At 31.4% G+C, this 23,828-nt stretch overlaps 1 protein-coding gene across 3 annotated transcripts in view; it reads left to right on the top strand.

Annotated features, from left to right (window-relative positions):
- LOC118200314 (UV-stimulated scaffold protein A-like) overlaps window positions 1-23,828 on the top strand; it is a 74,996-nt gene that overhangs the window by 14,790 nt on the left and 36,378 nt on the right. For all 3 annotated transcript variants that reach the window (XM_035372268.2, XM_035372270.2, XM_035372269.2), the window contains exons 4-9: window positions 5,533-5,652; window positions 9,450-9,570; window positions 11,002-11,283; window positions 12,955-13,070; window positions 14,461-14,584; window positions 16,943-17,035. In XM_035372268.2, the coding sequence (XP_035228159.1) occupies window positions 5,533-5,652; window positions 9,450-9,570; window positions 11,002-11,283; window positions 12,955-13,070; window positions 14,461-14,584; window positions 16,943-17,035 (856 nt within the window). The remainder of the gene's footprint in view (window positions 1-5,532; window positions 5,653-9,449; window positions 9,571-11,001; window positions 11,284-12,954; window positions 13,071-14,460; window positions 14,585-16,942; window positions 17,036-23,828) is intronic.

Here is a 23,828-nt window from a genome sequence, read left to right on the forward strand (position 1 = left end):
TTGCCACTATGTCTATAAGATGCTTAACCCGTTGACTGGTATGTCTCCACTGTGTGTGGCTGCTCAAAGTTGACTCAACTGGTTTGCCTGTTCTGCATATGGGAATTAATATTTTCTCATTTTCCTCTTCTGATTTGCTCACACTTTACTTGTAAAGCAATTAAGTCTCTATTTTTCAAGAGATGGTGTAATTTGTGCATATTATTGAAAAGATTCCATCTGGTTTGTTTTGTGCAAGATTGAAAATTCTGCTTTGGAAAAAATTTAGTCTTAATATAGAAGGCTTGTGATTTCAAATCATGTGATCATGAGTATTTTTTTCTGGGAGGGTTGGGTAAAATATGGATGAATATGGTAATGAAAATATTTTATTGCTAGACGAGGAACTGAATTCTAATTACTGATTCAAAAATATCTTTCAGTTGTCTAGATTCTTCAGGTGATTAGTGCAGTGAGCTCAGCACTGATGAAGATTTGATTTATGCTAGAAATTTTACTGAGTTTGCTACAAAAAATCCACCTGTTCCATATCCTAGGTTTAATTTCCATCATTACACATGCAAGTTGATCATACTTCAGAAGTTTTTAGAATTTTATGAAATATTAATTTATTCTTTTCGTATGGATAAAATTGTGAAAGACACAAATAAGTATGCTATCCAGTGCATCCAATCAAATGTCACAAAAGAAGTAAATTTTGGGAAGAAACAATCCTGGAAGAGATGCATATATTTTTTGCCTTGAATATACTTCAAGGAATTGTGAAGAAACCTAGAATTGATCATTACTAGATTAAGAGACATTCCACTTACACACCTTTTATCCCTAAAGTACTCTCTCTCTCTTTTTTTAATACTACCTACATTGTTTTGATTATTCAGCATTTTTTGATATTCAGCATTCCAGCATTTTAACATTTTCTTGCAGTATCCAGGTTTGCTGCACTGTACCAGTGTGCACTCGTTATAGCGTGAGTATAACGACTTGAACTTCTTGCCGAGAGACTCACTTGCACTTGTACTTCACTGTTCCTGCTTATTCATGGTTGACATTTGATGTCGGCTTATCATCATGCATGTGATTTCGTAATTTACCTTTTTAATTTTAAATTTAAGTCAATTTTATGGCTCACTTAAGTCTTTGGCATTTCTTTAAGGAATCTTCTGACAAATTTGGAGCATTCTGAAGTTAAACCAACACCACAAAAGCAATTTATTCCACTAAAAAGAGTAAAATTTGGAGTAAAATGTTTTATACTGTGGGAATTTTTTTCCAGTTAAGTGTAGTCAATTATAATATGCACAAGAAAAATACAATTTTGAAACCCAAGTATTCTAATCTCTGCATTTCATCACAAACTGTCCTGACAGTGATGGATCTATTATTTTATTAAGGATGCTGTCTTATTGCAATTACTTTTCTTGACCAGAATTAGCAGACAAACTAATTTCATGACCAATTGACACATATGGTATGCTAAACCTGAAGAGAAAGTTGTCCTGAGGGAAATGCAGCACAGAAAATTGAAAAGGGGGGAATCATATCTTTAAAAGAGAAAGTGTTCATTACTGTCCATAATTCACAATCCTGAAATGGAACAAATTCATTCTGAAACTAAGTAATCAAAAATCGTAATGAATTACAATAATGGTATAAGTAGATTGCATGGATCAAAATTTTTCAAATTTTGAAATTATCAAAAAAAGAAGAAACATATTACAGTATGATTTTCTTTTCTACATTTTAATATTGTTATCTGGAAGGCATATATCCTCTGCCATAAGAAAGGAGGAAAAAACACACAGTTAGCATCCAGAGTTGATCATGTTGACAGTATTACTGAGAAATGCCATTCTGGAATAAATTTCAGACGTTGATGACCAGGTTTTCAGACTAAGACTTACAGGGTTTCCTTTATTTTTACTTATACAGTCAAAAGTCGTTAATTCGGACACCCATATTCCGAAATGATCTATAATCCGGATCTCAAAGCTACAAACTTTCTGCGCATGCGTCACGTAAGAACTTTACGGCTGCGAATAAGCGTGTGGGCATGCGCATAATATATTTACGCATGCGCAATTAATGTATAATGGACAGTATAGGCTAAGCTAAAATTATCTAATTCAGTTAATGTTGCAGATTGCATTGTTCCTTAATCTTCAAATTAGATCCGTCTTATTATTTTTTGCACACTGTTAGAGCAATTTTATAAAAGTAAGCTTGAACTTTCGATTATGTCAAATAGAATTTCCGATATATATTTACTAATATGTAAAGGATCTACAAAGCGAAAGTATGTTTCGAAGTCCATTAAACAAAAAGTGGAATTGCTGCAAAAAATGGATAAAGGCATAATCCTTTGTTTATCTAACCATTCCAAAATCTGTTTATCAATTTCACGCTGCTCTGCGGCGGTGGGGGGGGGGACGCCGCAGCGTGCTATGAATTGGAAGTTGATCAGTCAGCACTATCCTTATCTTTTTGGCAGATGTTTTTATTTTATTTGGCTTATAATTCCTTACTAAATGTAGTATTTTATCTCGATGTACTCCGTCTTTGATATGATTTAAATCAAATTCCTCTTCATTATAATTCCCTTCCGATAGTGAAGAAAGTGACACAGAGGTTATTGAAAACGAAAAAATTTCGATTGACAAATTAGTCGGTATTCTCGACACAGCAATTATAGGACTTTTACAGCGGAACTTTGTAACTGAAGAAGAACTATGTCTGTCTATAGAATTAAGGAGAAAGTATTATCACATAAAATGAAGCAACTTAAACAATTTACATTGAAAGAAATGATTAATAAAGTAAAGAAATAAATATTAAGCTTTTTTTTTTTTGTAAATTTTGATACCCTTTAGATCATAATTGTTTTTTATTTCATAAATTACGGTTTCATATTTTTAATTTTATAATTTCTGCATGCCATCTTACCAGATTTAAACTGATGATCTATAATCCGGAATCGCCGAAGTCCCAACGAGTCCAGATTAACGACTGTAGTTATTTTAAGTCTTTTTTTATTCCCCTGACCTTTCCTTGCAACGATGTAAGTTAGCTTAGGTGCGCAAGTGTATTTAAATTGATGTAGTGGTTTCACTATTCTGAGGGCACATTGTTATTTTAATTTTAAATACAGTACAGTCAAAAGTCGTTAATTCGGACACCCATAATCCGTCCTCAAAGCTACAAACTTTCTGCGCATGCGTCGCGTTGACGCATGCGCGCAAGACCTTTACCGCTGCAAATTTGCGTGTGCGCGTGCGCAAAATACGTTTACGAATGCGCGTTTAATGTATAACAGACGGGATAAGCTAAGCTAAAATTATCTAATTATCTATTTCAGTTAATGTTGCAGATTGCATTAAATCTTCAAATTGGATCCGGATTATTATTTTTTGCAGACTGTTAGAGCAATTTTATAAAAGTAAGCTTGAACTTTCGATTATGTCAAATAGAATTTCCGATATACATTTACTAATATGTAAAGGATATACAAAGCGAAAGTATTTTTCGGAGTCCATTAAACAAAAAGTGGAATTGCTGCGAAAATTTGATAAAGGCATATCCTTTGTTTATCTAAACTTTAACGTTTGTTTATCTAAACTTTGTTTATCGTTAACGCCGCAGCGGCGTGCAATGAATTGGAAGTTGATCTGTCAGCACTATCCTTATCTTAAGGGCAGATGTTTTTATTTTATTTGGCTTATAATTCCTTACTAAATGTAGTATTTTATCTCGATGTACTCCATCTTTGATATGATTTAAATCAAATGCCTCATCATTATAATTCGCTTCCGATAGCGAAGAAAGTGACAGAGGTTATTGAAAACGAAAAAATTTCGATTGACAAATTAGTCGGTATTCTCGACACAGCAGTTATAGGACTTGAACAGCGGAACTTTGTAACTGAACAAGAAATTATGTCTGTTTATAGAATTAAAGAGGAAGTATTATCACATAAAAAACGAAGCAACTTAAACAACTTACATTGAAAGAAATGTTTAATAAAGTAAACAAATAAATATTAAGCTTTTTTTTTTGTAAATTTTGATACCCTTTAGATCATAATTGTTCTTTATTTCGTAAATTACGGTTTCATATTTTTAATTTTATAATTTCTGCATGCCATTTTACCAGATTTAAACTGATGATCTGTAATCCGGAATCGCCGAAGTCCCGACGAGTCCGGATTAACGACTTTTGACTGTATATTATAAATAAAAAATTATGGATAAATAAGCATGTACTTTATTATACAGATGTATTTTGGATTCTCATTCTTTGAGGCATGTATGGATCAGGTAAGAATGAGGCAGCACTTAATGAAACCATGAAGATTGGCTGCTACTGAGCCACAAAAATTGGTAGACAGAAAAAGAAACGAAAGCTGCACCTGCCAAAGACGCATCAGTCATTCCTATGGAATTCTGAAAGAATGGACACCTGTTTTTCAATCTGTTTCTGTTTTGTTGGCAATATTCAGCTGATCATATTGTATCCATTAATACACTTTTTTTTAATGGTAGAAAAAGGACTTCATAATTTTGAAAATAATCCCTACTTGCTGCTCTGTAGAAGGTAAAACCCAAATTGTAATATTTCTTTCAGAAATGCAAGAAAAAATACAGCATTAGCAGTTAATTTATATGCTTGTTGATAAAAATAAAAGGTGGCTTATTGAGAACCTGTTGGGATTACATCAAATGAAAGCACAGGTGTTATAAGTGTGTTCTTTTATCATACTTATCCATAGTGCTAAATCATGTTGCTTGGTGACAACTTCAGGGTCGACAGGATAATATGTATGTACCGATGAGATGAATGAACCTTTGCATGGGTGAAAGTGAATCAATGTTTAACTCACCATTGAAGACCCATTGACTAGTAAAAGTTTAGAATGTCTGTCTCTTCAAATCACATTTTTGATTTTTGGAGGCTGCATGAGAGTGGAAGGAGTTGGCATGTTACAAGGCCACCAATTATGCCACTAATTTTTGGTTGTGTCTTTTTTTTTTTTTTTTTTTTTTTTTTTTTTTTTTTTTTTTTTTAGAGAGAGAGAGAGAAAAAGTGTGTAAACTTCTCTGAACAGGTTTTCTTTTTCTTCCATTGTAAATCAGACAGTAGCTCTGAATGGCATTATGTACTTTTTCTTTATGACATTTGGTATTTTACTTCAAACAAATTTCATGCTTTACAAACAGGTTTGCTCATACATGCAAAAGCTCATAAAGTCGGGAGCATTTGCATGTGTTTTTATGTTTCTAAAATCTATATATTTGGCCACCAAATAAAGAATTCCTCTTTCCCCCCCTAAAGTATTTCTTATATTAATATGTACATAAAGGAAAAAATTGTACGTGTATACAGTTGAGTTCTACTCATAGCTATTGTAAATTATAATTGATACAAATTTCAGTTTTTGTATAAATTGTAAATGTATTAAACTCTTTCAGTGAATTTATAGAATTTATTATTATTATTATTCTCTTAAATTTTTCATATCCATAATTTTTTGTATAGTCTGCAGCAAAGGCATTAAAGCTTAAAGGATTGGAATTTATGCAGAAATGGTGTTCAGAATTTGGGGAGAAATACACACGTTTGCAGTTGGCTCTTACTTATCTTAAAAAATGCAAAAAGGTAAAGATATACTATTTTTGTAAAAATAAAACCATTCTGATGAATGAATAGTCTTCTGAATTTATCTGTTTTTATAAACAATGATTTATGAAAACTTTTTATGTCAAACTGCTATAAAATAATTATGCTTCAAATTTAGTCTTTGGGTGATAGTGACTGTGGCTTTGTTTTGCCCTTTTTGATTTTTTAATCAAGACATAGGCTAGAAGCAGGTACTCGAAGTTAATAAATGCTAAATCATGCCATGTTGCCTATTGTTGCTAATGCAATCATCATATTTGTACTTGTATCCATGCATATTATTTGCATCTTGTTTAAATTTAACAATATAGACTTTGTAATTGATAACATAAAAAATTACAGTCTAATTAATGTATAGGTAGATTTAAAACTCTATGTACCAATACCAATATGTAGATAGATTTAAAAAAAAACTTCTTTGATTAAATTAAATTAAATTACTGTATTAAATGTGCATATTTTATATGTCATAAAAATATTATAAATGGAGCATATTTAGCATATTAAGTGTTTGATTTTTTTTTAAATTTAAATGCTGATACCTTTTACCATATTCTCAGTTGCAGATTCTTCTGATCACAGAGAAAAATGGAAGGTATTGCTTAATTGTTAAGTTTGTTATTTTAATTTTTTTGTATTATTTTCAGGATGTTCAATCATAATAGCAACTAAGTGTTTGAATTTTTTAAAAGTTTAAATGCTGATACCTTTTACCATATTCTCAGTTGTAAATTCTTCTGAACACAGACAAAAATGGAAGGTATTGCTTGATCAGTAATATGTTAAGGAAGAAATTTAATGCTTGTTAACTCTTAAGTTTGTTATTTTAATTTGTTATAGCCCATGTTTCGTATTTAGGCTTTAAGTAATAAATACTTCCATTTTTTTAGTGGTTAATTACAGGCAGTTTGTAAATCAGTGGCATATTGGAAAAAATCTGAACTATGATTCTTAACTTCTCTTCTTTTCTATTACTGATCCTTTAGTGACTTTTCATTTTCAATAAACAAATTGAGAATTTTCATGTCTTTTTCCAATCAGCCTGTATTACAATTTTCATGAATCTTTAGGAAACATTTTAATATCATAAAGATGTAGCAGTACTGTTATAGCAATCAATAAATTAGATATTGAATTAATATCAGTTTAAAAAGAAAAAAAAAACCCTATTAAAGTAGTAAAATTTAAATTTCCGACAAATCCATTATAAATTTTTATTTACAGTCTTGTAAAATTCAAAAAATAAATTTTACTCTTTTTATATTTGCCATTGTATAAGATGTCATTGCAAGAACTTCACAAGGACGCTAATATTATGGCATAGTCTTCAGTATTTAAGCTTGAATATGCTGTTGCTTATGGAATCTTTTTTTTTTTTTCTTTCTTTCTTTCTTTCTTTTCTTTTCTTTTCTTTTTTTTTTTTTTTTTTTACCAGTAATAGAGAACCACAAATGTATATCATCAGAATAGCATCAAAGAGTTGATTTTCTTTCATAATAGATGTAGAAAGGTAAAAGACATCCTATAAGAAGACAAGAAAGAGAACTGAGCCTGGTTTGCTGAAATTTTAGCTTTAGCAGTTCTTTCAATCAGAGGACAAGAAACTTATAATGAGATCATAACCATCAATGCGACTGATTTTGTAAGGAAAGAAATGTAAATCTGAGTTTCAACTTTAGTTTTACCTTCTGTTTCATGGGAAAAAAATGATTCCTAACCCCCATTTTTACCTTCATTTTGTGAAAGCATGTGAACTTTTATACAGAAGCTCAGAGCTTCAGGTTCCTTTTTTATATCTTGGTGATCTTTAAAATTTATGGTTGACTGGTCAACTTTTACTGAAGTTCACAATTTTGATTATCATAAATAATAAAACTTCTGAGTTCTTAAAAAACGTTTTTGTTGCTAAATCATGTCTTTAATAAAGAAAATGGGATGTCAGAATAGTGAGGACTTTCTTTATTACTTCCACAATCAAGCAAGCATTTTGCTGAGTCATAATTATAAATAAATAAACTTATTTGTATTTTGAGAGTTCAATAATTTAGTTAATATCCAAGATGATTAACCTTAATATTTGCTAAAAAGGGAAAATTATGTTTGACGACATTTTTTCTTGCAGTGAAAATTATATTTAATGTGAAGACTTCTAGCTCCTTATTGCTCACTTCTGTCACTGTAACAGACAGAAATATGTGTTTCTTTTGCTCGTACAGTTGACTAAAATATTATTCAATCCTGGTGCGTTAACTCACAGGAGTGAATTTTTTACAATATAGATTCAAGAGATTTTATCTGGCCTTATGTTTATGAAAAAGAGTTTGCTGTTTGTACTATTTGTACATGTTATGGAAACAAATAATATACGCTTCTTGAACTAAAATACTTGTATCATTTGTAACATTAACAGTCAATAGTTACTCTAACATAAATGATCATTTTTAATAATACAGGTAATGAATTTGATGTAGCTGTAGAGCCATATTGTCACCTAAACAAATGTAGCAAGAAATATTGCTTGCTGGTAAAAAATTTTTATGTATTACTTGCAAAAATTTCTCAGTCAGTCAGAATCATAGAAAATGCCATTTAGTTATGATAATTTACATAAGAATGGCATGAAAAGTCTATAATTAAATCCGCATGTTTGTCTTTCTCCCCTTTCTCCATAAAATTGAATGCATTTGTATCAGCTTAAGTTTTTTGTTTTAAAATTCAGTGTAACTATATATTTTATTTAAAACCTAATTTTTATTTGTTTTCTGCATAGTTTGTATTTTTAAGTGGATTTTTGAAAAAAAGTAAGCAATAAAGATTAATTATTTCCTAAATATTATTCTATTGAATTGTGTTTTCCATGAGATAAAAGTTTACTTTTTAACAGCATTAAAATAATCACTGTGAATGACTAATGCTTAATAATGATCGGAAGTTAAAATTTGACTACATGCACTTAAAACAAAACCATTGAAAGTACATGGAACTGAGCTTCAAAGTATCTGAATTAAAGTTAATTTTAATCAGAATTGGTAACTGCATTGTAAATATAATGTTGTGCATTGTAAATACAATGCACAACATTTGTATTTATTCTGAGTTATAATAATAATGTTATATATGTTCTATCACAATTAAAGGTGCTGCACACACTTGCCCTTTACCTCCATATTAGGCGAGTTGGGCTTGCATCAAAAGATATGTTGCAATGCCCCTAAGGAACTTTCAAATGCTCCTTAGAAGTATTAGAACATCTCACATGTTACATGTTGCAATGCCCCAGGTTACCCATTCCACAGGAGGACAGATTTTTTTTTTTAAATTAATTTCTTTCTAAAGCACCTTTTTGCTATATTGGCTTCCCAGGGTCAGTACTTTCAGAGGCATAGACACCATGAAGGTTGTGGAGCATGGAGCAGACTGAAACCATTTAAAACTGGCCATCGTATTATCAACTCAGATGTCTTATGCCAATACCCTCTGGGAGAACATAAGCTGTCCTATAAGATAGTAGGAACTGGATCCATGTATTTTATATGCCCCAGAGTCAAGACCATCAGAATATAATACTAAGCTAGCATATGTGTCTCCAAATGGGAGATATTCTGTATTATGTGGAACTAAAATACATTCTGATACAGGTTATAGCACATCCTAGTAGGATTTTGTATAGTACTTTTGGGAAGGTCAAAGAAGATAAGCAAAATTCATACATCTTAAGAGGCTTATGTTAAAAATAATAAATATTCACAAATTGTTAAGTATTTAATTTGTTTTAGGTTGATTTCAATAATATGGAAGCTCAAAATGCTGCACAAAGAGAGCATCAACGACAAGAGCAAGAACGTCTAGAACGATTACAGAATGAAAAAGTTAATGTAGTCAAAGCAGAAATGAAAGGTAAAAGAGTTATGGTTTATATTTTATTAGGTAAAATAATAACTTATGTTTCTTCCTAATGTTGCGTTTTACTCTCCTATTCTTTAATAATTACTAATTAATAACAATTTCAATGAATTATTCAGTTTGGTTACTCAGTATTTACATTTAAAACTTTTAAGCAAAACCTGTTTATATTTGTATTAGGTAAAATATGTTTCTTCCTAATGTTGCATTCTACTGTCCTATTCTTTAATATATTAAGATTACTAATTAATAGCAATTTCAATGGAATATTCAGTTTGGTAAACAGTATCTACACTTCAAAATTTTTAGCAAAACCTGCATTAGTTATTTATGAATATTCAATAATTCGGAGTAGTTATAAGGATAAGAAAAATGACAAAAATACATTCAAAAGTTCTGTATCAAAAATTTAGGTAACTGTTATTTTTTTGTTTAATTTTTTTCATAAAATATGCTGGTTAAAATGTTTGAGTATATTCCCTCAAGATCTAATCAATCAGTTTTAGCTTTATAACTAACTGGAGCATATATTAATTTACTTTATAAAATTTGACATTCAATTGTCAACTAAAATGTATAAGTTCATAATTAAAATTTAATTTTAAAAATACTAACGAACTTTGGCAGCAATGAAATTAAATATTTTTTGCTTAATTATTTACATCAAAATTATTTTATTTCTTTTTAATTAATATACATAAATAATATCATTTATTACTCACCTTAAACAATATTTACGAATATATAATAACTGCTGCTAACTTTGTAAAAAAACGATGTAGTTAATGTTTAAAGACTGAATATTAGTGTGAAATTATAGTACAGACAATGATACAATGATCAAAAAGTTCTTAAGACAAGTAATTAATTAAAAGTTTTGACTTAATTTGTAAAATGTTAATTCGTAGTGGTAATTAAAATGACCCTATAGCGCTTTTTTTTTTTTTTTTTTTTTCATTTTGGAAAAAGTTGCTTAGTCGTGTTGACAAAGGTATTAAACAAGATTTAAATCATTATTTTCATTTTTTAATAGTGTAAAATTATTGTTCTTTTACTGCTGATAATTACATTAAATAAGCAATTTATGCCTGATTAATTAAAAGTACACCTTCAAGTATTAGACATATAGCCAGTGGTGTTAAGCATAAACTGTTAAATAGGCAATATAAAGCTCTTACGTTATATCATAGAATATTTAATTTATTTCATAGCATATAGGACATATATGAGAACCAAATTAGAATTTCTACTGCAATGTAATGTCTGCTTTTATAAAATATGGAATGCAATGGTGCTTGTTTTATAATATTCTATAAGTTATATATAGTTGGTGTGCTTTTTATTCTGATATTAATATGTATTATGCATGCATGCTTACTTTATGTTATCTCTCAATTTTTTTTTAATATATATATATTTATTTAGATCTTTCTGATGAAATATCCAATTTAGTTATCCAGATGGAGAATTGTTTTCAATTGTTAATTCCTCATCCTGCAGAATTTTTTTCACCTCTTGATTTTGAGAATAATAAAGTAAATGAGCAAACTGCCAAGTCTGTGAATAATGATACTGTTGATAGTAATAAATCCAAAGCAGGTACTTCAGGTTCTAAAAAGGACATAGCTTCTGACTTTCCTGAGAGTTCCTTAAGACAGCATGGCATATATGATATGAAACAATCTATTGTTGTTGAAGTTAATAATGGTGGGTTATGTTCTCTCTTTAATTGATTTAATATGATTTTACATTTTCCAAATAAATTGTAGATTAAATAAGCTAATTTATCTCTATTTCATTATATAGACTAATCTTAAAATCCAGAATATAATGCAGATAATTTATGACATGTGAAGTAAAATCTTGGTACTTATGTATTATCTTGTTAATCAGGAAAGTTGGCAGAGATCCTACTAATATGCCCTAATTGGTCCCGTGGAAGTCTAAAGAACTGATACCTCTTTGCTTCCCAAACAATCAGTATTCAACCTACTCTGTAAAAAGGCTGACTTAAATTTTTTTTACCATGTTATGCTGTCTGATTTTACTGGAAGCTCTGTTTAGAACTCTATGAGTAAAATTTTCCGGCATGTAATTTTTCAGTCTGTTAATTTTTTGTCACCCTTATTCAACAGATTATACCATGACCATTAATGTACGCTTTTTTATGGTTAGATAATTTTTTTTAATAATTCAGTAGTTGCTGTTTCCAATTTTAATCTCTCTCTCTCTCTCTCTTTTTTTTTTTTTTTTTTCCCCAAAAATGCAAGAAAAATGTTAATTTATATCTTTGTTCATAAAAACAAACTGGGTCATATCAAATATAAATCAAGGTTACATCAGACAAAAATGAGATGTTCGCTGTGTGTTAGTATACAGGGTGATTTTTCTAGAACTGACCTATTTCATTGGGCTGAATTTTTTGTTAGAAAGTATCCGGTTTTACTGCGGTTTATGGCTAAAGATTCAGAAAAAAAAAAGAAAATTTAATGGTCCATCCTGTTTTTTGATGTACAACGCTGAAGAAAAGAAGAAATAACGAAAACTCCAAAATGCTATACAAGGATTGATGGCTCTCACCTATAAAACCTCTGATTGCTGTGTGGTATCCCAAACATGACTAGTAAAGGCTTTATAAAGGTTTATAATCACTTACACTAAGTGTTGAAAATGATCACCCTCCAGGTGTAGGCATAACCGAACTCACCGCACCATGTTGGCTGCAAAACTCTACGATATGTCGACTGTGTTGTTTGCAATTTTCTTAGAAATGTTGGCCTTTAATTTAAGTGTCCGTGGTTTATCGGGATAGATACGACCCTTCAGAAAACTCCATAAGAAGAAATATGGTGACCGCAGAGGCCACACACCTTTGGAAATAATGCGGTCTGCAAAGGAAATCCTGATCAAATCCATATTTTGCATTTGGCATCATTGGCAAAACCTCAAACTGTTATGACTTCAACACAGTATGCAATCCTTCTTGTATGGAATTTCGCCTTTTTTTTTTTTTTTTTTTTTTTTGGTCGCACATAAAAAAAAAAAAAAAACTGAATGGACCACTAAATTTTCATCCTTCCTGAATCTTTTGCCGCAAACCGCATTAAAATCAGATACTTTTTAACAAAACTACAGCCTAATGAAATATGTCAGTTCTAAAAGAATCACATTGTATCATGCTTATCCATAACTGGCGCTAAATTGTGCTGTATAGCAATAGTTTCACAACTGATGGGATAATACATAAGTACCAAATATTTTGGTCATCGAATCGTATCTATATTGTTTCAAAAAATTATTCTAAAATTGTAGTTCCGTACATGTAAAGGCAAAAGATGTTATTTTTAACAGTATTGTGTCTTACTGCTATTCGTTTAGAATCTAAAGTTGCAGTGAGAGTTAATGAGGATAATTTACCAGTTGTAGAAAATTTAAATGATATGCAGAAGCAAATCACAGCTCGGTACCTTCCAGTTGTGACAAAATGGTTGAAGGTAAGAAATTTTTTATGTGCTTCATTTTATCAAGTTTTTAATATTAGCATAAAACTCTGACTAAATATGCTGAATGCTTTTACATTACATTTTTAATAGTACCCATTAAAAACCTACCTAAACTGATTTTTTTTAGTATTTTTGCTGCCAATGTCTTAAACTATTCAAAACTGTAATAATAATTTATTCAAAATAGTAAATAGAATTTAAAATGAAAATAAAAATGTGTCGTTATCATTAAACAGAGTACATTTCTGAAAAAAAAAACTGCACTTTTATTATTTGTTCAAAAATTCTTTTCCCTCGATATCTCCAGTTTTTGTCTTCAAGGAGAACTGAAATTTAATAGAGTATCTCCATCCCTCCCAAAGTGATCACATGCAAAAACTCTTTTCATAGCAGATAATCAGGTACCATTTTTTTTCTATACATTTTTATTTTATGTGTAAAGACTGTTAAAATTAGAATATTTTAAAATTTCTTTCTTTTAAAACTGCACCAATTTTTAAGAACAGATTTAAAAAAATTATCTGTATCTATGGAATTCACCTGCATTAAATGAGGTATTCACGTAGCTTTCTAGAGATAATTTTCTTAGTTCAATGCCATGCTAAAAGCCTTCTGGATATATACTCCTTTACTTATCATCAAAAAGTCATTTTGAGATAAGACTGTGAGATATGTTATGTGCTATGTAATGAAATTACTTTGTAAGCAGATAATTAATTTTTATAAAAATTCAAGCAAGTTTGATATATAAAAGGAATATCTTATTCGCATCATCTTTAAGAAAAAAAAACTGAAAACTAATTCCTAAAAAAATTAAACAGTTCATTGAATTAATAATAAAATTTGGTAAAATTTTAGTCTTGTACTCCATCAACACATAAATTTTATTAACCCATTTTGTATGTTTTCTTATTTGAGAAAAGAATTTTTTCTGTTTATAATATACCACAATTTAATATTTTTAAATGAGTTTAAAAAAGAGCCTTACCAAAATCTAGCAGCATATTTTCAACTAGTATTTAAAAGTTTAAAAAAAAATGCTTACTTATGAAATTTTATGGTATTCCCTTTAAATGCAAAAATTAATTTTTCAAGGCCAGGCCATAAAAGAAATATAACTAAAATTTAACCATTAAATTATTTTGCTTTTAGTTTGGTAATGTAGTGCATTGAAAGAGCTTGCTTATACTATTATATCAGTGCATTACTAATATACATTATTAATCAAATTCAGTTATAAATAAATAATGTTTTATATTGTATAATGACAGGAAATACAATGATATCCAGGTGCCAGTATTGTTGCCCTGTTTAAAGAGGTATTATGTTTATAAATATGTCATGCTATCTTGTTGCTATTGTTATGCTTCTCTTTCTATAGATCCTGACAAAAGGAAGTAATTGTACAGATGCACTAAAACAAGCAATTGATCTAAAACAGTTGTTGGAGTCAACTCTTGAAAAATACCAAGAGTTACAACTAAAGCCAAGCACTTCTAATTTAGGTACATTTATAATATTAAAAATGTTTAAAGTAGATACATATTTTCACAGGCGAACATATACTGTATGTATAACGAGAACAAAGTTAAAAAAATAAACATAAAAAAAGGGTGTTGATTTTTGCAGATTTAAGATTATAAATTGTTCGATTTGTTGAGGGTGTTATACAATTACTAAAAGTTTATTTTGCAGTTTATATCTTGCAGTCTAGCTCACCATTAACATGTTTGTTGTTAAATCAGTAATTAAAAGTTACTATATATTATCTGGGGTATAGTTATGTTAATTAACCAGTTGTTTTATGTTCTGAATCTCTACTGCTTCCTTTCTCTTTCTGTTTTCCTGCTAGAGTGCACATTAGTTTATGCGTATTTAAGTGAGGTTTTGAGATTGTTTAGACAGAGCATGTTCTGCCTGCTGAAGGCCATGTTACTAGCTTGCTATTCTAAGATAAAAGTTCCTGTCTTTGCCATTGCATTATTCTTGCTGATAGTGCTTCCACATCAATGTAAACTTAAGAGCTACTTTTGCATTTAAATTCTGCATAACCTTTGACTGATTGATATATAGATTTAGTTTTAAATTTAAAATTCTACTTTGAGTTCTCACCATAACTGCTGGCTGATTTGTAAGCACCAGATGTATCTTCTGTTCAACTTACTTAGTTTTAAATAAAAAGTTATTTTACACCCTTCTTACATTTCTGTTTTCATCTTGGACATAGTGATAAGTCACTTACAGTCTTATAGAGAATTGGCCACAAGTTACATTTAACAAAAAGGCATATTCCTTACAATTATATCAAATTATTGTATGAACATTTTGGTAATTTTATTAATTTACTGTATATCATGTTGTACTAGAACTATGAAATCAAATTTTGTTTTACTCCACTAAAAACTGCAATTTAGTTAAAATTGCAGTTAGTTAAACTGTCAGTTAGTTAACTGCAGTTTTAAGTGCTATATTAATTTTGCTCATAATCTGGAATAGATATGCAATTATGTCTGAAGTATGTCATGTGTTTTATCACAAAATGTTTCTTGAATATCTATTAAGGAGTATCTCTTATTAGTTTTTGGCAAAAATTTGTAATCCTAATTTAGATTGCTTTATGTATATATAACAAATGAAGTATCAGTTTTTACACTGTTAGAACTACTTACATTTCTGTTTTAAAATTAATTATAGTTAGAAAGTAATGTAAATCTTTTAAGTAATGTTTGGGAAAAGTTTATTGAATACCTGTCTTTTATAGGAAGAATTAATTTATAAATCAATGTAAGTAAAAAAATATGGTACTGATATTGATATTATAAACATCTTTAGTTTCAGCTTATGCTTTTAGATAATTTAGCATTCTCAAGATCTTGTATATGTTATTATTACATGAAACATAAAACCTTTTAACTGATCTTTTACACAACCTGGTGAATAGCCATTTTTCAGAATGCTACTATTCAATTTTCTATAAGGATTACTTTTCAAAATGCAGAATTACTTTTCAAATTACTTTCAGAATTACTTTTCAATTAAAACAATATATTGCTTATCTGACTGAGTTATTTAAAGGCAAAAAACTTTATAATTTTATCTTTGGTTTTAATAATATAATTGATGTAATTTATAATATATCCAATTGATAATTTTATGAAATTTTGCTACATTTTTGTAGTTAATAAATGATATTTCTAATATCACATTATTTTAATATGCTTAAAGAAATTAATTAAAATGCATAGAATCAATGATCTGTTATGTTTTATAGTTTTTTTGTAGTATCGAGTATGGCATATCGTATTATTTATTTATCATTGGTAGAAAATGTGTGAAATTACGTTCCATTAGTGTATATTTAAAGACTTTACAGTACCTTCTTTCTGAGGAAATCCTTCTGAAGATGTATATAATTATTATATGAATTTGTGAATATTTGAGAATATCACCTGCAAAATTTTGGTTTGGTTATATCATGAAATTTTAATTTTAATCTGAAATTTACACAAATTTTATCAAATTACATTTATTTTGTTGCATTCAAAATAAATATTATTGAAAATGTAGGTAATGTTATGATGACTTTAATGAAAGTTGAAAAAAAAAACATTTTGTGCAGAACTTTGTAATTATCTGATGGAGTCATTAGTAGCATAAAATTTCCTTATGTTTACAATAATTTTTCAAGTACTAATAAGTTTCAAGTGTAAAGTAAAATTAAATATGTATTTTTATTCCTGTAATAAATAAGTTGATGGCTTTAATATTATTTTCACAATATTAGAAGAAGATAATTATAACATGTGCTGCATGAAGCTAGGAAGTTATTTTAATACAAATTCTTAATATATAATTCCGTTTAGATGATGATGATGAAGATGATGATGATTTTGAAGAAGTGGAGGAAAAAGAAGGATATGAAGCTGTAGTTCGAGATGAATATAAAGCTTCTCAGCGTAAGAATAAGACACTTGTATATTCTCCACATAGATGAATTATACCTGAATATGCCAAATGATATATGTATAACTAATTATATATATATTGTGTGTATATTATTATTAATATATATTATTACTATATAATAGTAATTACATTTACCATAATTGCTCGCATATTCGATCCTGATTTTTACTAATTTTATCGTACAAAAATTGAGAGGGGAAATTTAATTATGTGAATAATTTAATTTCCGAAGGATGCGGCTACAGTAAGACCATAACAAATGAAAAGTATTCATGGATGAACTACCGTTAACTAGTGCAATGTTATTTATTTAAAAAAGCTTTACATTTTTAATAAAAGTACATGATGATGTTAAGGTTATCAATCCACAATAAGGTATCTTCATTGCTGGTTCTTTTACCTTTACCCGTTGCCTGATGTAACTGTTGTCTTCCTCTATTCCCTAAGCTTGAAATCATTTAATACTGCTCGACCTGATGTTTATGTCATCTTCTACAGCTTATAATTCATCATTGTTCATTCTTTTCCTCCATGCTATAAACTTCAGAACTATCAATAACATTAGATTTTCTTGTAGCTTGTTACTACTATTGCTTCATCAGTCATAGCCCATGTACTTAAAATCCACAAGCAAGTCAATTAGTAATACTAAAACAAACATTAAATAGATAATTCTGTTTTAAAATTTAGGGAAAATCACTTTCCAAATGCCTTGAGAAAGGGGGAAATTATATGGATACTTCAAAAATTTTCAGAACTTTATGCTAATAATCTGAGAGGGGGGCGGACAGACCATTAAATAAGGTATACAGTCAAAAGTCATTAATTCGGACACCCATAATCTGGACCTTAAAGCTACAAATTTTCTGCGCATAGGTGTTTAGGCGTGTGCGTAAGAACTTTACGGCTGCGAATATACGTGTGCGGAAGCACATAATACGTTTACGCATGTGCGTTTAATGTATAACGGACAGTATAAGCTCAGCTAAAATTATCTAATTCAGTTAATGTTGCAGATTGCGTTGTTCCTTAATCTTCGAATTGGATTCGGCTTATTATTTTTTGCAGACTGTTAGAGCAATTTTATAAAAGTAAGCTTGAACTTTCGATTATGTCAAATAGAATTTCCGATATATATTTACTAATATGTAAAGGATCTACAAAGCGAAAGTATGAAAGTATGTTTTGAAATCCGAAATCTTTTTATCAATTTCACGCCGCTCTGCGGCAGGGGGGGGCAGAAACGCCGCAGCGCTCAATGAATTGGAAATTGATCTGTCAGCACTATCCTTATCTTCAGGGCAGATGTTTTTATTTTATTTGGCTTATAATTCCTTACTAAATGTAGTATTTCATCTCGATGTACTCCGTCTTTGATATGATTTAAATCAAGTTCCTCGTCATTATAATTCGCTTCCGATAGTGAAGAAAGTGACACAGAGGTTATTGAAAACGAAAACATTTCGATTGACAAATTAGTCAGTATTCTCGACAGAGCAATTATAGGACTTGAACAGCGGAACTTTGTAACTAAACAAGAAATTATGTCTGTTTAATAGAGTTAAATAGAAAATATTGTCACATGCAATGAAGCAACTTAAACAACTTACATTGAAAGAAATGTTTAATAAAGTAAACAAATAAATATTAAGCTTTTTCTTTTTGTAAATTTTGATACCCTTTAGATCATAATTGTTCTTTATTTCATAAATTACGGTTTCATATTTTTAATTTTGTAATTTCTGCATGCCATCTTACCAGATTTAAACTGATGATCTATAATCCGGAAAAATCGATAATCCGGAATCGCCGAAGTCCCGACGAGTCCGGATTAACGACTTTTGACTGTATATATTTTATTATAGCAACCAATATTTTTCTGTAAGTAAATAAATAATGATTTCCTTTGTTTAATTAAGTAATTTTTAATTTCTTAAGTTATGTACATAAAATATTATTTTTTAAGTACACATGATATTGTGAAGTTTGGTATAACTTTTATTATAGCAGTAAAATTACTTGATTACAATTGAAATTATTAATAAAACTACCATACGCACAAATTGTATTAGTAGATGGATCTAAAATACACTCATGTCCATAAATTAAGGATAATTCGGAGTCACGCGGAAATCGAACTCTAAAATAAATATATCACCTGTAAAATCACTACACACATCTTCAAGAATCATATGCAAATTTCAGGAAGTAACCAGATGACACCTATGGTATTTCACAATGACGAGAGTGATATATAAGGAATACAGGCAAAGAAGTAAAATTGTTCACAGGGCTTCATAAGTATTTCAGTGCAATAACCGAATAGTTATGACACAAAGGACGCATTTGGATGATTTTTTACGTGGTAGATTTTTTACGTCGTATTGGCCGTCTGGAAGAATGTGGGCGTACCCAACTGGAAGTATCAAACGAACTTGGAATTGCCCAGAGTGTCATCTGCAGGCTTTGGCAACGATTCCAAGATGATGGTAATGTAAGTAGACATTACAGCACAGGTCGCCCCAGAGTTACAACGCCGAATGAGGACCGGTATTTGGCAGTTACTGCCAAAAGAAACAGGTGGAGCACACCCTCAGACCTGTTTCGTCAGCTCTCTTCAGCCACTGGTACGACAATTTCAAGGCAGACCATGTACAGACACTTAGGGCAGATTCGTCTATATGCTCGTAGACCTGTCAGATGCGTTCCACTTACTGCAACTCACTGTCGCCTGTGGTTAGCCTGGAGTAGAGAGCATGCATTATGGACACCACACATTGGGCTTGGCCATGCACAGTGGGCTTGTGTGATGTTTTCCGATGAGTCCAGGTTTAGCTTGCAGTCTGATTCTCGCCGGACTTTCATATGGAGAGCTCCAGGCACCCGTTACCACCAAGAAAACATCATTGAACGACACCGTTACGGTGGTGCAGGAGTGCTCTTTTGGGGTGGAGTTGTTCTGGGTTCCAGAACTGACCTCCATGTTCAAATTGGAACCACGACAAGTCAAATCTATCGGGACATCATTCTGGAACAACATGTAAGTTTGTTTCAGGACGCCATGGGTGCACAATTTGTGTTTATGGATGACAACGACCGTCCTCACCATGCAAACACCGTAAGCGAATGCCTTCAATCAGAGGATATCACCCGTATGGGCTGTCCAGCATTCTCACCAGACTGGAATCCAGTAGAGCACGTGTGGGACATGCTTGGCCGACGAGTTGCAGCCCGTCAACCTCCTCCTACATGTCTACCGGAACTTCGGAGAGCATTCATTTTTGAGTGGTGTAATATCCCCCAAGATCAGATCGATAATTTGATACTCAACATGCCTAGGCGTCGTACGGACTGTATTGCATCATCTGGGAGACATACAATGTATTAACAATCATACTAACCATGTAATACAGGTTTTTTTGTAAGTAGGGTTTTTTTTTTTTTTTTTTTTTTTTGTAATTTGCTCAGGGAGAAAAAATCGCTAATTTTTTTAATAATATCAACCATATAGCATCTTTCTTTGCTCTTTACCTTTTGTTTAATAAATAAGCTTTACAAATAAGTCAAATTTGTTTTGCTTCTAACTCTTCCTTTGCCTAATTTTGGATTATCCTTAATTTATGGACATGAGTGTAATTTGATTTAGATAAGATATGGCAAAGACCATGAGATGTATGTGAAATTGACTAGACAAGATTTGAATAGTGAGAAATAGGCTAAGTAAGACTGTACTGAAACATCTTCTGTATCTAATCACCATGTTCCACCAGCATCTTGAGTAAATCATCTGAATACCAGGAATTTAACTCGGGTTTGAATTTAAGCAAACGGACTGGCTAAATGTTTGGTTTTCATGATTTTTCCCTTGCATAATGTGAATTCAAGTAAGTATTCTTTAGAAAGTCCTCGTTGAAGGAATTCTCCTGCTTAGGGAAACAGTCCTCTTGTACTTTGACATATTCAAACACTATTAATAATAACAATGTTACTGTATCTTGATACTGAATACTAAAACTTTTAATTTATATTTTATATAATTGTACTTTGTGCTGTTTCTTCTGAAATTTAGGCTCAAACTTATCCATAGTTGTTATCATGATCTGGGAGTCCAGCTCAGGATTGACGATATTCCATATACACTGTATAACAAAAAAATTCTCGCTTCTTTGAACAAGGCCTTCTTTGGCCCTGGCCGAAGAAGCGATACAACTAAAGGAAGATTCTCACCATCCCTCATGATTTAATGAGATAAACTCTGTTGCTAATTCGAAATTAAAAACTCCGTTTATCAGGCAGAAATTTCAGCAATGCGAACTCAATGCAAACAGAGTTACTTTCAAAACCTTCACAAGACTTAAAACTGGTCATTTCAGAGGGTTGAAAATCTTACCAAACAAAACAAGAACCTAAACTGTCTGCAGAAACTGCGTTGGAATCGAACTTGAAGCAGACCACATATTTTCTTGCCTTGCCATCTTAGCTACAAGCAGCAAATTAGTGATTGCCACCAGGAAGACCTATATGAGGAAAATTTTTCTCGAGGTAGCTAAAGCGATCTGCACCACATATGGTACCATCTAACTGACTTCATGGGCACAACAACAAACAAACAAACATGCACCAAGGATTTATCTGAATGGGATAAAAACTGGTAGGTGTGATGTAAATGTATTGAAAACGAAAGGCTAGCAGTATCATAAAAATTGAAATTTTTATTCAGGAAATATAGTTACAAGAGAAAAAAATGTCAATAATGCATTGGCAAATTTCTGGCTGCTGTTATCCGGCTAATTCGTAGAGTTGGCAGATGTCCTTCTGAAAAATTGCTTGTCATACATGTATTGATTAGCAAGTTAAATCAGTGTGATTCAAGGTTACTTGCTCATCAAAGCCCAGGTGTGCTGTACTGGGGAGAAATCTAACAATCGCGCCAGCCAGGAAAATGTTCGAGAATCGCGAAGGCAAGCAGAAGGAAGGACTGCCATGTGCGGCCGGGCATTATCCTGTTGAAATATAAGACCACGGGTCCGCGAAAGGAAAGGCGTATATCATAGACCTACCACCGTGCTGTAAGGATATCATGGATGACAACCAAATGGATCCAGCTATAAAATGAATGGCCAACCCCATACCATAATTCCAGGTTGTCAAGCTCTGTGGCTGAGGGCAAAACAATCTTACTACAGTCTGTGAGATCTCAGGTCGAATGCTCCCACTACCTCTGCAAACATGGGTAGCAGTGTACTTTGAAAAGGTATAGTCATTTGAAAAAGGATAGTATGGCTTCAGATACGTTCTCTGAGTTACCTGTCAATGTGACTGCAGATATTGGTGTCCCAGTTTCATGTCGCATTGTTGATAAGTATACATAAAAGGCTATAAGCACGGATCAGATGATCACTGTGTCCTCACATTCTGTCGTCACTCTTTGTGGATCACTACTTTCTTGATGCTCTGTATGGCAGTGGTTCACCCATTCCTGCCAACATTGTCGAACGGTAGCATCGCTATGGCTCAAATGTCTAGCGGTCCTGCTATTTGACCACACTGCTTATTTTAGTCCAGTTGCAAGTCTTCTCTCTGATAGTGACATCTGCTTACCATTGAACTCGTTTGCAAAGGTTTGGTACACTCCACGTAGATCGACGGAACCACATCGCTTGGAAGTTATACCAGTATCAATATTAATGCTGAATCATCGCACGGAGTGTGATTTTATCAACTCTGCTGATGTACTGCTGTTGATTGGCACCTGACTTTGAACCTTCATAACGTGACAGAAGGAGTGAAGAGGGGTAAACATTTTGTTACTGTGAGCAAATACTCTGAGGCGATATTGGGCAGGCAGGCAAAACGTAGACTGCGTCCTCTTAAATATTGAAATCCTGTCTGCCGAAATTATAGGTGGTCGTGATTTCAATCCAGAGAAGTGCTGGGAAAGCATAGTTATGGCTTCAGATCCGTTCTCTGAGTTACCTGTCAATGTGACTACAGACATTGGTGTCCCAGTTTCATGTCGCAGGACTCAGAACTGCAAAACCGCAAATGCATTTGCAAAACCACAAAACTGGTCAGCTGCAAAACCTCAAATGCATTTACGGTTTTGCAGCTGAGGATGGTGGTTCGGTAAAACCATCAAAACTAGTCCTGGGGAAATTTTGTAAATATAACGCTGATTTTTGTTTTTTGACTTCTGAATTAGTATTTATTCGGCGTGTTATTGTGTCTTAGCTTTACGCTTGTTATTTTGACGCTGTATATCTGCTTTAGTTGCTTCAGGCACAGTTTCTTCCCGATCATGATTTTCAGCTTTGCTCGTGCTTGGTTGATGATCAACATTTAAATCTGTAGTTTTCTTGATTAACCATTTATCCATTTTAAAAAAGGTTGAAAGCTTTAATAAAAAGAATTTGTTTATTAATGATTTATAAGAAAAAGTATTTTTGTTGCTTACCAATATGACGTTGCTATTAATAATAGGTAATAATAACTATTGTCAAATAAAATAGGTAACAAAAATTCAACATAACCTTGTTTTGATACACGTGAGTTTACGGCGCATGTACCGGAGAAGGCTCTGAATGACGAATCGAAATCAGCCAATCAGAGCATCCGAATTTAAAGGGTCCGGTAGGAAACGGTGGTAAAGGGTTGCCACCTGCAGTACTTGAAAAAGTTTCGAAAAATATTAAATTTAGAGCAAAATGTTATAGATTTTTTGTGTTTTTACAATTTTTGCCACGACCCAGCTGAATTTTTCTGCGATCCAGTTCCGGGTCGCGA

This window comes from Stegodyphus dumicola, chromosome 4, assembly GCF_044657685.1.
Source record: "Stegodyphus dumicola isolate Sdum_Otavi_A_Nest chromosome 4, ASM4465768v1".
Lineage (NCBI taxonomy): Eukaryota > Metazoa > Arthropoda > Arachnida > Araneae > Eresidae > Stegodyphus > Stegodyphus dumicola.